The 16340-nt window shown below is 39.2% G+C and overlaps 2 protein-coding genes across 3 annotated transcripts; one reads left to right on the top strand and one right to left on the bottom strand.

The window, feature by feature from the left end:
• The first annotated feature begins 1352 nt into the window (after positions 1 to 1352).
• B3GALT9 (beta-1,3-galactosyltransferase 9) lies at positions 1353 to 2462 on the top strand. Its single transcript, XM_067541595.1, has one exon. It carries the CDS (start codon positions 1353 to 1355, stop codon positions 2460 to 2462), a length of 1110 nt encoding a protein of 369 aa, XP_067397696.1.
• A 2943-nt stretch (positions 2463 to 5405) lies between these two features.
• PSMD5 (proteasome 26S subunit, non-ATPase 5) lies at positions 5406 to 16184 on the bottom strand. 2 transcript variants are annotated; one of them, XM_067541800.1, is made up of 10 exons: positions 15972 to 16184; positions 15042 to 15186; positions 14663 to 14776; positions 13994 to 14122; positions 13048 to 13157; positions 12241 to 12383; positions 10180 to 10371; positions 9165 to 9274; positions 8309 to 8449; positions 5406 to 7750 (listed from the first exon to the last, which is right to left on the bottom strand). In XM_067541800.1, the coding sequence occupies exons 1-10, from the start codon at positions 16142 to 16144 to the stop codon at positions 7493 to 7495; spliced, it is 1515 nt and encodes a 504-aa protein (XP_067397901.1). In that variant the 5' UTR covers positions 16145 to 16184; the 3' UTR covers positions 5406 to 7492. The 2 variants fall into 2 exon arrangements, with proteins under 2 accessions (XP_067397901.1, XP_067397902.1); XM_067541801.1 differs by lacking the exon at positions 14663 to 14776.
• Between the last annotated feature and the right edge of the window lie 156 nt (positions 16185 to 16340).

Raw genomic sequence — 16340 nt, 5'->3', positions numbered from 1 at the left:
TTTCATGGATGCATCCGCTACAGAAACCAGTATCGATCACAGAAATTGCAGCAAAATAATCATGTACGAATGACTTCCTCAAGTTCTAAACATAAAACCCACACACGTTGGGCAAATATAACAACTTTGTTGTGCTAGTAAGCGTAGCCTAATCTGCTCTACAAGGTTAATGTCAATTTTCCTTTATTCTTTTAGGATGTGTCTTTTAGAGTGCAAATATATTTCTATTCAGGTCCTCCCTCCCTCCCTCTGCATATCAGAAACTAATAAAGTGAATTGCGAGAATTCTAATTACTGTGGGTTTCATGCAGTTGAAACCTGACTGTGAAAGGCAATACAACCTGGGACAATCATATGAAGTAAAAGGCGCAGTGGATCTGGTTACCAGTAGGTAACCTTAGCCTGACAGACCTGCATGCAACCCTGCCTCTTCAGTTTCAATAGGACTTATCAATATAAAATATAATTTGATCTAAAAAGGCTTCAGCGATCGTGACAGCACACAGAATTCACTGGTACCATGCAGGTAAGTGCTTTCTATCATTCAGCTACAGTACACAGTCTAGGAGACAACTTTGAACTGCTAATGTTACCTGGGGTCATCAGCTACAATAAGACTGCTCTGACCCCATCCCACTTATTAATGAATATGCAGATAGTAAAAGAACTGGAAAGTCTGTTAATTTTACAGTTATTTATGTTAGGAGCAATGACTACAAAAAGCATGAAAAAGCAGGTCCGTATCTAGTTAAATACAACTTGTACAATTGTGTTAAACTAAGAGGTGGAAGCCTAAAATGATAAATGATTTTCCCAAGGTAAATTTCTAAATTTCTGGCATTCTGAATGAGTCTCTATAATTAAACAAGTCACAGAGACTTTCCTCTTTATTTCGCAAAAATTCTTCAAGTTATAGGGCATTTAAATGTCACAAAGACTGCTGAATAAAGCTTTTATATTTATGGAACTCATGCTGGAGCACGCTATGTAATCTTTTGGGTCATTAGGAAAACTGACACCAATAAAACAGAACAAATTCAGAAAATATTAGCATGTTAATGTATGTTGCTACCATTTCCATATGCTGAAACTGAGTGGGTCTGACAGACTGAAGGGCCTATTATAGCACTTTTCATCCATGGATCTGTTAACCCTTCACAAAATGTGGGCATCATTCTCTATTTTACAAATGGGGAAAGACCATAGAGAAAAAAGTAATTTGCCCAGATAGCAGAGCGGAGAAACAGAACCGAGCTGTCCTGGCTCCCCAGTTTAGCCCAGTATCTTCTAAAATGATTACCTTTACAATCACTTAAAGGTAGAAGTGAATATCCATCTCTTCTCTTCTCCAGATGATGTTCTGCAGGCTTCGGACACATCAGTGGTGTTTTCTTCTATTCAACATCATGCTTTTCCATGCTTTGCTGTTTGGAGGAGATTTGCTAGAGGAATACTTTCTACATGCACTACCTGTCACCTACACCGACATGCAAATTCTCAAAATCAGAGAGACAGCCAGGAAATTAGACATGCATCCCCTGAAGACCAATATCTCCAAGTCTTACATTATCAGCAGTTCAGAGGCGTGCTCAGATCAAGAGGTATTTCTGCTTGCTATCGTGTGCAGCAGCCCAGGAAACAGGACAAGGCGTAACATGATCAGACAAACATGGGGTAATGTGACAGGCATCAGAGGGTATACTGTCCTTACTTTGTTTGCTTTAGGAAAGCCACCTTCAGAAACTACCCAGTTAGACATCAGCGAAGAGTCTCAAAAGCATGGAGACATCATTGAAGGAAGCTTCCTTGATTCTTTTGAGAATCAGACACTGAAGATTGTGATGAGCATGGAGTGGACTGTAACGTTCTGTTCCACTGCAAGGTTTGTTCTCAAAACTGATGAAGAAATGTTTGTCAATCTTCCAAGTTTGGCTGAATACTTGCTTAGCTTAAGAACACATCTCGAGGATATTTACATTGGAAGGGTCATTCATCAAGAGATGCCTGACAGAAACCCTCAAAGCCAAGGCTTTGTTCCTCTCAGTCAATATAAAGAACAGTATTACCCAGATTACTGTAGCGGAACAGCTTTTGTCATTTCCCAGGATGTTGCTCGTAAGATGTATGTTGTTGCCAAGGACACACCAGTTTTGGTGCCTCCTGACGTCTTTGTTGGAATCTGTGCTAAGAATGCTGGCATCATACCCATCCAAAGTTCTAGATTTTCTGGAAAAAAGCACATTAGATACAATCGATGTTGCTACAAATTCATTTTTACCTCCTCCGGAATGAAAGAAGATGAGCTATTTAAAGAATGGAGGGAGATAAGTGATGGGAAAGACTGCACTTTACTGGAAACTTATTATGGGCTGGTGGCCTGCAGAGTCTTGACCTACTTTGACAAGTTTCAACATTTTAACATAGATACAATAAAAAATGAGGCTTCGCGTTTTACCAATTAAGATTTAACTTCTGTGTGTGAAAAAATTCTGTACTTACCTTTGTCATTTTTCCTGTCAGAGTGAAAGTTCATCTTAATCTTTCGCCTTTTGTTTTGAACATTTCCTCTCAAAGTTAGTTTTTAATATGAAAGTTTCCCCCACCCTCTTCCCATTATGACAGTGAATTATTCCCGCTGCTAAAAGGATGTGTTTTAATTGATGATAACAAGTGCACCAGATGTGCTTTGCTCACATAAAGAATGTAGAATTGCATGCAATTCTGATTTTCCAAGTAAAAATTATCTTAAAGGATTGGTGTGGATCCACTATTTTTTCATGTCATGTAGTTGTTTGCCTCTGTATGCAGCAACTACTTCTGTAGTTTTGATCCAATTTGAATGAGGCATCATTCAATCCCAACTTACTTTGCAAACTACAGGAATCGTATCACTTTCCAGGAAAAGGTAGCCACCTCTCTATCTGTTTAACAGTGTAGGACTTGAATAAATAGAGCATCCCATTGCAACTCCAAGAGGAATATCTTAGATAGCTGATCGTACACAGGAAACCCAACCTAACGCACCTGCTCCTGTAAAACTGTCCTGTATTTAATGATCACTAGTAGTCAGGACCTCAGTTTACATTTCATTCAGAAGACATGGCCTGCAGCAGCCCTGTGCCCCAACAACATATTGGAATATGGGGGTCAGCATTGAATCAGCAGTAAGAATACCATCTAATAACTGCCACCACTTTCTGTAGAGCTTTAAGTTCTCTTTGGAAGTCTCTCATCCAAGTACTGGCCAGATCCAATCCAGCTCAACCAATGGGTGCTGACAAGATCACAGCCTACCCTGGAATGACTGTCATGGGCATAGCATATTTCCTGTTGTGTAGAGAAACTCAAAAAGCCATTGAAAAATTGTAGATTTTTTCAACACGTGCCATGTCATAAATTCTCTAGGTATTTATACCACACTTATCCTCCTGGAGTAAATGTGGTTCATTACACCATATACAACTGTACACGCTGAACTTTCGCTCTTATCAAATTCATCACCACAAACACAGAAATGGTACTAAGGATTTTAAACTTTATGTAAAGTCCAACACCACTTCCATAGAATGTCAGTGTAATTGACTCGTGATTGGGCCAGTTCCAAGTAACCCAAGAACACTGCAAATGATGCCTAGTCTAACGTCAGATCTCAAGAACAATGATGGATGGACAGAATAAGCTGTTTTCCCACATCCCCACCCATGCATAATTTATGGCTGAATCTCTGCAACAGCCACACCTTTGTCAAACTGGGTGTCCAAGGGGATCATTTAAATAAAAAAAAAAAAAAAAAAAAAAAAAAAAAAAAGACATACACACCATTAAATTTAAACAGTATTTTAGAATCAGATAATGAAGGTCTGTGCCCTGGAGAATTTGCCTAGATAAAACAAGACACTGGAGAGCAAATCAGATGACAGTATAGGGATTATTGAGTATGAGGTGGTAAGTAAACTCAGCTTTTATTTAAGGGAGGAGAAAGCACTTGCCAAATTAGAACAAAGACTGTTGTAGATATGTGTAGTTTGCAACGTTGGGAAATTTTAGGCAAAATGCCACTTGCTCTTTCGGCTCCACTGATAGGAATGGTAGGGTAGACAACCTCCAGGAAGCATTTAAATCACGGTTCTCTAACTTTGCTCAGAGCAGCTCTAAGCAAGAGAATCCTTAAAGCAAAGCAGGTGGGAAATTGGGGGCAAAAGAGCCTAGTAAAGCAATGATCATAGAGACCAGCAGGATAAAAGTTGTGAAGCTAATGAAAGAGCTGCACATGTCTTGGACTTAAATTGCCAGTTTTGTTACATTGGTCTTGTATGATTAGTTGGTAAAAAAAATTCCACTGAAATTGCTTTTTGATGGAAAATTGGGGTGTCATCAAAACATTTTTCACAACAAATCTGCTTCTGGCCAAAAACTGTTTTTTAATTAAGTCAACATTTTCCATGGATTCTTTTTCCCCATTGATATTTTCCATGGTGAAAGGACTTCTTTCCTTAGACACACACATGCTTTCTGAACAGTTCTAATAATAAGCAGCATAAAGAGAGTATGTGAAGGAACACACTGAGTCCTCATCTACTAATTAGATGCAGTTACTCTGCTTAACAGGAGCCTCAGAAGTTTACTTTGGAGCATTTGAAAGAAAAGGGCTGTGGGAGTTCGTGCTTCATTTAGGTCTTATTTAAATAGGGTCATGCCAGAATAGTAAACCCTGTATGAACAAACTTCAAAATTAAAGTGACCTTAATTAGGTTTAGCTTTATTCACTTGGGAGTGAATTAACTAAACTGAATTAAGACAATTTTATTTCTGAATAAAAGTGTGTAGACTATGGCTTAATATCGTTTCACTAATCCACTTTAACTTCACACCTTAAGTAAATTCAGTGCAACTTTCCTGAGCGTCCCTCTGCAGACAAGCTCTTAACCTCTGAGATTTTGCCAATTCTCATTCCCACTCCCCACACTGCATAACTGGTCTGTTTTTTCTTTCCCCCCTTTATGAACCTGCCACCTATTACTTTAACCAATGAGGGGGAAAAATAGTTATTTTATTTCTCATCTATACACATCAGCAGCATACAAGCCACATGGCTTTGAGGAAGGAAGATGGAACAGTGCTTGAGAGGCTAGTGGTAACTTCCTGAAGGATTAGGCTCTGCATTTGTCAGAAGGGAGAAAAAATATATATATTTTTTTTTTGCTCAGAATTATAGCAAGTGGCAGCTTTCAGCCCATCTAAAAAAATTATATATACAAACATGAAAACACCTCTGTGGCACCGTAAAATATTGCATTAGACAAATGTAGCAGATGCAGCCAATGTTCCCAAACATTGGTATACACAGTAGTTTTCATAAGTACAATTGCACATGCTCAGACGTGTAACAAAGGAAGAAACTCATGAATAGAAAAAAGTTTACTGAAATTTCAGTACACTGCTCAGAAAACAAAAGCCATTTAAAATAATGAACTTAAACTAGCCAGCCCAAGTGGAAAATACTTTTACATTCTTTTCAACATGGTTTTTTTTTAATGTTTTAAAGTTTTTTCACATACAGGATTTGACATTGTTGATGACTGTTTTACATTGACACAGTGAAGGCATTTGCTGTTTCCAAGTAAAAAGTGAAACATTGCAGATACTCTATTGCCCAGTATTAGCTATCAGAAACAGTGCAGACACTCTATTGCCCAGTATTAGCTATCAGAGGTGATGATATACAAGATGTTTAATGTGCACCTACAACCATAGGCTCTAAGTGCCACTGTTGGTATAATCTTGAATGAAAAAATATTTTTTTAAATTCCAGTTCATAAGTCACAGACATGTTAGTGGCATAACAAGTTATTCAGCATTTAAATAGTGTATTATTCATTACCTTTTCTCTCCTGCTCCTGCACACACTGTCTTTTTTAAGCCCTCTACCACCTTGCCTCATCACTGAAAGGTCCTGCACCAAAACAATCATCCGCTAGAAGTCAGCTGGGTGTTGTTTCCTGTGCAGCCCAACACTATTACTCCCTGGTTCAGCCAGAAGGGTGCTGCAGTGCAACCAAGGCATCCTACTCATCTGCCCTGGCGTAGGGGGCAGGGAAATGAGCAAGCTACTTCTGTACAGACCACCAACTTGATATTTTTATTACTACTTTCTGTGGTCACCTTAATTTTCATTGAATACATTTTTCAAATATTCCACAGATTTTTTTTTTTTTTTACACCCCCTGGGAACTAAAATAGATAATTCATGGTCTAAATTAAGACAAAACAAAAACAATTCAATATTCTTGATTTGTGGACCAAAATACATTACTTTATGAAAAGACCATTGGCTCATCTAGTCTGGAATGCTGTCCTCCATAGCAGTCAAACTGTACTTCAGAGGAATGTGTAAAACTTATGTGGTATATCTAATTATAATAGGTTATAGCCATGGTTACTTCCTCCATGGTTCAATTTATGACCTTAAACATGAAGACTTTATGCTCTTCACTTTTTATTCCAACTAATATGACCGAAGTTCAGATATAATTAAAAGCGATAACTTTTAAAATTAAAAGAGGCCAATGTTTTATCAAAATGAAAGTAAAATCTATTTAAAATTTGGTTCCTAAGCACACAGATGACCCAGAGACTGTGGTTCATTCAATGTCCTCTTAAACAAATAATCTTAATTGCAGTAAAAAGTAGCAGGACCCCCCCCCCAAAAAAGGGCAAGCTTCCAGTTTGGTTTAATGCTTCTTTTATCAGACAGTACATTTAAAAATTCAAGATTTTTCCATGTTCTCTCTCACCCTAAGAGGTAATCAACATTTAGAATGGTCTGTTCACACAAGACTTATCTCCAGAAAAACCAAACTGGGAAGAAAAAAAAAAGTTCTTTTTGCACCATGTCCCATCGGCATGAAAGCACCAAACGTAGCTAGTGTAATTGGCAAACTCAGTCTCAGATAGCTGGGGTCAGTTAATTTAGAGAGAAGGGGGGAAAAAAACAAAAACCACACTTTCCATTCAGGTGCCATGTCAGGAAGAAAAAGTTACTGCCGCATCTGATGTTACGAAATTGCCTTTTTTTTTTTTTTTTTTTTTTTAAAAGTATGGCTCAGTGAGAAAACATGATGGGATCACCAAGCATCGAACACTCAGTTTAAATAAAGACCAATAATTTCTGCAAAACAAAATGTGTATCAGCTGTTGACAAAGTGCTTATCTCAGTCAACTAGACAGTCAATGTTATTTCAAAATAATATAATAAATGTACAGGAAGCGGATTTATGTACACCATGATATTTTAAAGTAAGTTATGCTGTGTCCATGGCTATTTGCAAATTACTCTCCTGACTCTTCGTTATTTTCAAATTAAACAACTGAGTCAAATGCTTTCTAAAGTTTCTTTCATGAGGGTAGAGACCCTAAACTGGAGCCATTTTGGACCAACCACTGCTCTAGTAACACTGGATTGCTAAAAAGGAAAAATGTGGTGGCACTGATATTACTCTGCCCCTTCCACAGCAGTAGTGGAAACAGCCTTAACATAATAAGGACCTTCATGCAGATAAGCCCTCAGCCTTAAGTAGTATTGGTTTCCAAATATTTCAGCTATTGTTTTGGAATTTACAAGGGCCTTAACCAATTCATATTTGGTATCCTTTGAAGCCTTGTCAGGTTCCACAGATCGATCTACAATATATTCCACAAATCCTGGACTGTCGAGCATCAGTTTCTGTGCCCATGGTTGGTTTGCAATAGCCTAAACATAAAGAAAAAAAAATCATCAGGTTTGGATTTTTTTTTAAATTTGCTAATATAATACACTGATTGGTAAGATACAGTCAGGTATGAGAAGACAACTGAAATCAGATATGCAGTCTGGGCAACAAGGAGGAAGACTAGAATAAGACACTGGCCGTCTAATCAGGCAGCGATTCTTTAATACTGGATACAGATTGCAGAGTTATATTTCCCTTTTGGATTGTAAATGAATTATGGATCATCACTTTTGTGGCACCAAACAATTAGGAAGAGGCTAAAACTTAATTCACTTTTTAGTTTACAGGAGGAAATGAAGTGCAGACTAGACTTGTTTGGTGCCCAGTTTGAATGCTGTTTGGGTTTTGGTCTAATGTATGAAGGTTGGACACTGAAGACAAATTGAAATATCTCTCATCATTAACTATAGTGTCAAGACGTGTATACAGAAAAAAGTTCACGAAGATAATATTTACACACATTATAACAACTTGATGCAAGGACTAGGAAGGGAATTTACAACTTCTAGTCCCATTTTTAAAAAAAAGGAAAAACTTACAGTAAATACTCTTAAAGCCCCACAGTGGAGATCAGGGAATGGCTGAGTACTAATACTCCTGAAGAGTTCCAATGGCTGGCTAGATAAGGCAGCAAACCAGGATTCAGTCATTCCTAGAAGGTCTTCTGTCTGCTGGTCTGGCTACACACACGGAGAGAAAGTATGAAAGAGGCTAGAAACATTGTGATGAATAATTTTTGCATTTTTAATATTCGTTCAAGAGTCAGGGAAATTATAAAGAAAAAAAATCAATTTAAAACTAAGTCACCAAGCCAATAGCAGATTAAATTGAGAATTTTAAGTAACAAAATTTATTTTTCACCACTTATGCAGTTCACTTTTTGTATTTCACTCATCTTGGCACGTAAAATGTTCTCATTTTCTGATTCTTAGGAGTTAGAATAATGCTATTGCTGGAGTTCACAAGGCTGCTGGGGAAATTTAAATGACAATGCTTCACTCAAATGAAAAAAATCTTGAAACCATTTCTATTTATATTAAGTGAGGTATGTTACTCAACCTAAATATTAAATGTTGGTCTTCAAGTAGTTTGATAATGTCTCTTCAAGCCATAAGCTTTCCTTTTCAGTGTAAATTTGTCTTTAAATTTTGAAAAAAAATCTAAATCCATGACCCATGTAGACAAACTTAAAGACTACTCTGAGCAAAGTGACAATTTCACAGAGCTTTAGAACTTTGCATTCTGAAGACTGAAGCAAGCTATTATTTAGCTGAAATGTTATGTGTCTGCTAAGCATGCATGCTTCACTTACTTCTCCACTGGCAAATTCAGTATTTTTTTTTAAATAACTATCATTTAAATAACTGTCATTTCTCTACATTTTAAACAACTTACTGGCAAGTAAAGAAGAGATGATATGGCATCCAAACATCGAAGTCTTAGCTCTGCTGGGGCATTCCTTGCCTGGTGCCCTATTCTGTTTAACAGATGTTGAAATCTACTCCCTTTGAAAATAAAAACATCAAGCAGTTTTCATTTGTCATGTATACTAAGAAACTAAATCTCCAACATGTACTATGTCAGTTATTAATATTATAGTAGACTGAATAAAATGCTAGAGAAGCGTGCTGGGTTGCACACCTGAGCAAGTCAAGTTCTTGATATACTATCTATACTGACAACACATAGCTGCCATATGTTGGTATGGACTTTCACCAAACTGAGCTAGATTTGAACCAGTAGTGAAAAAGTCCTGTACCTCATTTTGAATCCTCTGAGCCATTTTGGTCAGCCATTTCATCTTATATTAAAAGAAGCCATATAAACTTCAAAAATAAAGTGACACACAAAAGTCTATTCACCTATGTCTGTAGACAAATTTATATTACATGTCTGTATTTTCCTCATCCTTTTTAAGAGACTGTAATATCACAGAAGATGAACATCTCCTAAAATTATGGTGCTGTTGTAGACTTCCACTATGCTACTCAGTGGGAAAGGCTGTAAAATACAAATGCTGTCTAGAAGTCTACTGATGCAAGTCTTTGTACAATACTGTGAATTCTAGCTGACCACATAAGCTGCAGCTCTGACACTACCATGTGTTTCATGAACATGGTTTGGTCACAGCCATATATATTGCCCTATATATTAGGCTCCTCTTCAGAGCCAACAGTATTTTCCTCTTTCCCTATTCTCCTACAGCCTACCAAAATTAGAGAGAGATTGTGAATAGAAAATCATTATCCTGGTGCTTTACAGCTATTAAAACAAGAAAGAAACTTTGGTAATTAGATTTAAATGAACAGATATATTTTAAGGTTCCTTTCCCCACCCCTGAGTGTGAAAAACCCTCAGTAAGCTCCCCGTTGTCTATTAGAATATAGGGGAAAAAAACCTGATAACAAACCTGTTTTCTCTAAAACCTGTTTTCCTTCCACATTTGATCCCAGGATTCCAAGCGTGTCCACAGCCACTCCAATCATGGTTGGGTCATGACCTTCAGCCATTCCAAATACTTTTTCCATAAAGACAGGATATCGTTCACAGATCTGCTGTGGGCTATCTACAATAGCCAGATTTCCAAAAAATTTCACAAATCCTGCCAAAAGCAAAGCAAGAAACATTCATAGAAAGGAAAAATAATATCAGTGGCATAATTTCAAGTCAATAACCAAAAGATACCAAAGGACTTTTCTCCAAATTGCATAATTAAAGAAGTGTGTTGAAGATACAATTCTTCAGCTGTAAAAATTATGTGACTGTGAAAGATACTGGCTTTATCTAGAGTTGTACTAGTATCTTTGAAACAAAAGTGTATAGCACAAGCAGAGCCAGTGCAAGCTATTCCTACATGCTCAAGAGATATCTATAGAGGCCAGAGCGGATACACAAATGTGGATCCACAACTGCCCCAATCAGCTTACCGCCCACCGCCATCTGCAGTGTAGTGATCTGCACCTGCAGCTCTGGGGCACACCAATCAGCTGTTTGGAGGCCATCCCCACTGCAGCCTCCCCTGCTGATCAGCTGTTCGGAGGCCAGCCCCTCCAGGCAGCTGCCCAACAGCTGAGCAGCAGCCAGCAGGGGAGCCTGGTGGAACAGCTGATTGGTGGCCAGTCCCCACCCCCATTTCAAAGGTGGAGAAGCAGCCTCAAAGGCTGAGCACCCCAACCCCACACTTCACCCCTCCCAGATATAAAGCAGATATCCACGGATTTGCAGGTTCTAGATATCTAGATAAGGATAAGAGATTTTAAGTGTTGTTTTTTTAACCCTCTGATCCTAGGCTAGACATACCTCCACAGTATGCTTCAACTTTACTCTAGAAGTAAAAGAAAAATTCATTTTCCATCACCTATGTAATCCATCACCTCTCTGCTGAGGCTGGAACAGCACAATGGCTTCCTTGTTTGTGTGAAATAGACACCTGTCTACTAATAAATGGGCTGAACCAAGTGCCACCAAGTTCCACAATACAATTACACACATATAGGTGGTTAGTACCTGAATTTCAGATCAAAAAGTTGCAGTTGCTCAATATTCAAGCAGGGTTTGATTCATATCCCCCACTCTTTTCCTGACCACTCCCCATTTTAAAATTCTGGGACCTCCTTGGAAAGGGACAGTATGATTAAAAGTAATATTTAAAAAAATAATTTCCTTAAATCACTAACATCTTTGATTATTAAAATTATTTTTCATTTACGATATTTGCTTCTCATTTCATTCCACCGTGGACAATGAAAACAGGACTCGTCAGTCTCCTTTTCCGATTCACAAAGAAATTACAAAGAAATGTTTCACTCTCAATACAAGCTCATGAGACAATTTCTATTAAAAAGGGATATCCCAACTTTGTTTCTCTTAAAGTCGCTTCTGTCTGAAATTTTTTTTTAAAGACCTTCTTTTACTGCAACACCTCAGATTAGTATAACTGAAATATTAGAGAAAATATAAGGGGGGGGAGGGTTTGGCTGTACACAGAGTTTTGTAAGATGCAGAATTTCTTCCACCTGGCAGGAGTTTCACACAGCCACACAGGTGAAAACATACATTTTAAAAAAATATGAAAAAAATATAATTGCTAGTTTTTGTAGTTTTCAGAGGTATTCTGGGCACTGGAGTATTGCAAACCTCTTTGAATTTATATTTTTTAAACTGACTAAGTTTCAAGTTGTTGGGGTCCTTTTAATACCTTGTTTAGCAAGACAACAGCAACGTTTCAATGGTGTGCCTACAAAACCGGACAGTGTCCCTGTAACTCGTATCTTTTCCTGGTACTCATAAAGAAGGCAATCACGTTTTAGATGGTTCCTAAACAGTTCAGGTGCATATACATTTATAACATTCTTATTATCAAAAATACACATTTGCTTTCAGGTCAAAAGGCTCAAAGGCCTTCATTTAACAGTTCATTATAGGCGGACAACATTACACAACAATGCAAACAATCAATGCATAATATCACCTGGCAAATAGAAGCCTGAGAAAGGATCAGAATCTGCACCAATGATTATATTGGAAATTTTGTCAATGACTCCTTGCTGGGCAAGATATTGACGTCCATGCAGAGTGTATGCCAGTGAGGTCACCATCTCTATACAGGTAGTTCTATAATAGATAAAGAATAAATGCTCAGCTGGCCTATTTCATTCCTTTTTAAAGTAACCTAAATATTCTAGATAATCTCAAGAGACTGATAAAGAAAAAATTTTTTTTTACTCTTTCACAGTCATTGTAAAAGGTAACATGTTCCTAATATTTATACTGTAATAGTACCCAAAGACCCCGGTCAGGAACAGAGTTCTAATACATTAGGCGCTGTACAAACACAGAAAGACAAAGCTCTATCCCAAAGAATTTAAACAAGAGTATTAGCACTTAAAAAAAAGTTCAGACTTCCTGCAACTAAATTTTAAAAAATAATTGACCTGACTTGTGGGGGTGGAAAGGAGCCTGCATGCATCTCTGATTAAATGATCAAACTTTAAGATAATCCAATTGAGACCCCAATCCTGCATCAGAATCAACCTTATTTTCAAATTTAGTTAATCAATATTTTATCAGTGTGTTATTCTCTCCTGTACAGCTCCTTATGCTGTTTCAGACTAGCCAGTACAAAATCAAATAAACTTGAACATAGCTATGATTTCCTCTTCTCCCTCCCAAATTAGCAAACAAATGTAATCTAACACCTTTTAAATTTTTCCTTATGGATCTTTGTCTCAAAAACAATTTAAGTACACTTTTCAAAACAATCTCACTGTCAACTAACCTGACCAGCACATCATCTCCAGTCAGCTCCCCGATTAGCTCAGATATTAATCCACTGTTTGCACAGTAATTCAAAGAATCTGCAGACACTGAAGAAATGTCAACAACTAACTAAAAAGCAAGCACAGGAAAGGCAAGTTTATAAAAACATTTGTGTAAGATTTTGAGTGCTTGCACATCACAGCACGATTATAAAGTTATATAGACCTATACATATTACATATTCCAAAACAGAATTTTTGCCTGAAAACATTACTCATTAACCCCCATTCTGCCTTAAAAGTTTGTTTCACTGATAAATAAGTCTTCAGATAGCAAAAGAGCATATTGCATTCTTCTTACACCTTGACCTGCTCCCTTTGCTCTGCTAAAAATGCCAGCCTCCCGATTCTCTGTTTCTTCCTCACATGTTTAAGCTTTTGTGACTGCTCCTTTGCTATCCACATACCTGAAACTATACACCTACTCTAATGTGTCTAGCTCTCCACATCTTAAATCCACCCCAAGAACTCAATTCCACAAGGGCTTCAAATACTATCATCTCTCTCCATTCTTTTTTTTTAAAAAGAGATGTAACTATATTTTTTATTTGATTTATAATAATATCAATAGGTGTCCATCCTTGGCTCTGGGCCCCCATCCCATAAATTAAAAACAAAATATAACAGAGGACTATCCATAAACATCCTCTAGACCTTCAACCCACCCCATTTCAAAAGCCTTGGGAGTTGGGGGAAGAAAACTGTGATTCATAATTTCATAAAGAATTGTGGTGTGCTCCTTTCCTGCCCACACCCCATATTTCTTCCCTTCAGAAATATACAAAGTTTGCAAGTCAGTTAAAAATGACAGACATGTTCCATCTCACAAACACCGCATTCACAATTACAATGCACTAGAATTGTGGTGCCCTGTAACTTAAATACCAAGAACTACATTGCTCTTACCTCATACACTCTGTATCGTACAACATCATTTGTTGCCATTACATTTTTCAAGTCGATTAAAAAACTGCTTGCAAACAAAGTCTCCAGCCCATCTTGAGTCTGTGCTATTCTTGACAGTGATTTGATAGCCTACAAACAAAGGCAGTGATTTGTGATAATAGACACACACAGAAAAAGTGGAGGAACCGACTGCAGAATGAAACAGCAAGATGAAGAATCAGCTGAATTGTTCTTTCCAATAGGCTAAATAACACATTATACATGTAGAGCTATGCAATGTCAATGAGAGACGACTGAAAATGATTGGACTCTCTAGTGAGACTGACAAGACTGCTAGTTATGTTGGTTTCTGTGATGTGGACAAATCCTTTAAGAATCAGACAGAGACCCATCAATTCACTTCACAGAGGACAGTTACCCCTGTTGTTGCCATCTGGTGTGTTAGATTCTGAAGTCACTCTAGGTAAAAACTTCTAAGGCACACAGATACTTTTGGAAATTTTACCAAAGGCTGATCCCAGTCTCCTGAACTATCTAAACCCCCACTTCTCTATTATCCAAGAATAATCCAGGCTGCTATCTCAGACACTGTAGATACAACATAAGATACTTTGAACCCTTCAATTAGTGTGAAAAAGAAAAAAAGCATTTATTGTTTGCAACACTTACTTCTTTAGCTACAGCTATTTTCTCTCCACCAATGCAATAAATGATTTGCCTTAGTAATTCAGGATTATTGAGAATTTCTCTAACAGCATCTGAATTTTCAACTATTCTTCCAACCTAAAAATTGAGTTGAACATACAGTATTAGTCGGTTTCCATCAGTTGCAAAACAGCAACATGAAAAAATTCAACAAGTCTACAGAGAATTTCTAACTAGAATCAATATACAAGTAGCAATGTGGTACTTTTGTTATGATTTGGTACTGGGAGGTAAAGAATTAAACTGCAATATTAAAAAAGCAGTAATAGATTAAAACTAGCCAAGAATAGTCAAAGATCTACCCCACTATTTACTATTTGAATATAGGAGTTATGGTCCATACCTGAGATACAGTAAGGAGTTTAACGGAATCATCCGGATGAAAGAGTCCTTTTTTAAGTTCTTCTCCGAAGTTTTGGATTACATACAATGGATCCAATGCCTGAAGAAACCGCTCCAAGATGGAAACACATAAAGCAACCTGTTCGCTGTTTGCAAGAGAATGAAAAATATCACTTAGCTAAAAGAATTACCCATCCACCGAATGAAATAATGAAAGGCAAACAAAAACAATTCTGTGGCTATTCGCCACCATTCCAAATTTGCAGAATACTCTAGATTTGACTACTACAGGGCTATGCACTTGCAACACAACTGTGTACTGCTCGGATTGTATTTTTTGGCGGTGATAACTGCAAGAGTTCGTATTCAGAACCAAACAGCGCGTCCAATGTGCTTTACAAAGACCAACCAAAGAAGTCAAATCCCCACCTGCTCATGGAGTATCATCCGCATTTCACAGATGGGGGGGACCATGGCAGAGAGAAGAGAAGTGACTTACAAAAGGCCAAACAGGAATTCAGCGAAGGGACCCCTGGACGGTGCTCTGCCCACATGACCCGAAGCTATCCCAGCGAGTGGCAGACACCCTGGCGGCTCAGCCTGCCTCCCAGCGAGGTGCAGGGCACCCAGCACCCCTCCTGCAGCAGCAGGTGGCATAGCAGCCGGGCCCCTACCTCTCCTGGCTCTCCCCCTGACACCCAGCCACCCCACTGCGCTGCCCCCGGCCCCCATCATCGCCACCACATGGCGCCCCAGTCCCTGGGAGACAGCACGACACCCCGCTCCCCCCGCACCTCAGTGATGCCGCTCGCCCACTCCCGCGGACACACCATCACCCCGCCGCTCTCCCAGGGCCAGGGCGGCTCCTGCCAAGGCCTAGGCCTGGGCCTCCCCCCGGGTCCGGGTCCGGGCCCCCCGCCCTCGCGCGCACCTGTCGTTCACGTTGAGCAGAGCGAAGAGGCCCGCGAGGCGGATGTCGGACGCCCGCTCCCGCAGCGGGCCCAGCGGCAGGGCCTGCACGGCCACCCGCAGGGCCCGCAGCTCCTCCACCGGCTCCTCCAGCCGGGACACCCGAGCTAAGAGCTCCAGCACCTCCGCCGCCATCTTGGGGCCCACCGGGCCCGGACTCCCTGCTATCGCGAGAACTCCCTCCGGCCCCTAGCAACCGCGCGGCGCGTAACTAAGGGCCTCTGTCGAAATGTAAACAAACATGGCGGGCCCCCCGCGCTTCGCTGATTGGCTGCAGGTCGGGTAGGGGCGGGACTAGTCTGGCAAGTCCGCCAGCCCCCCTTGGCCTCCT

Source organism: Emydura macquarii, unplaced genomic scaffold (genome assembly GCF_026122565.2).
Source record: "Emydura macquarii macquarii isolate MOO-44397 ecotype Brisbane River unplaced genomic scaffold, CSIRO-AGI_Emac_v2 contig_691, whole genome shotgun sequence".
Taxonomy (NCBI): domain Eukaryota; kingdom Metazoa; phylum Chordata; order Testudines; family Chelidae; genus Emydura; species Emydura macquarii.
Note: the sequence above shows the minus strand (reverse complement) of the source record. Positions and strands in the feature narration are given on the sequence as shown.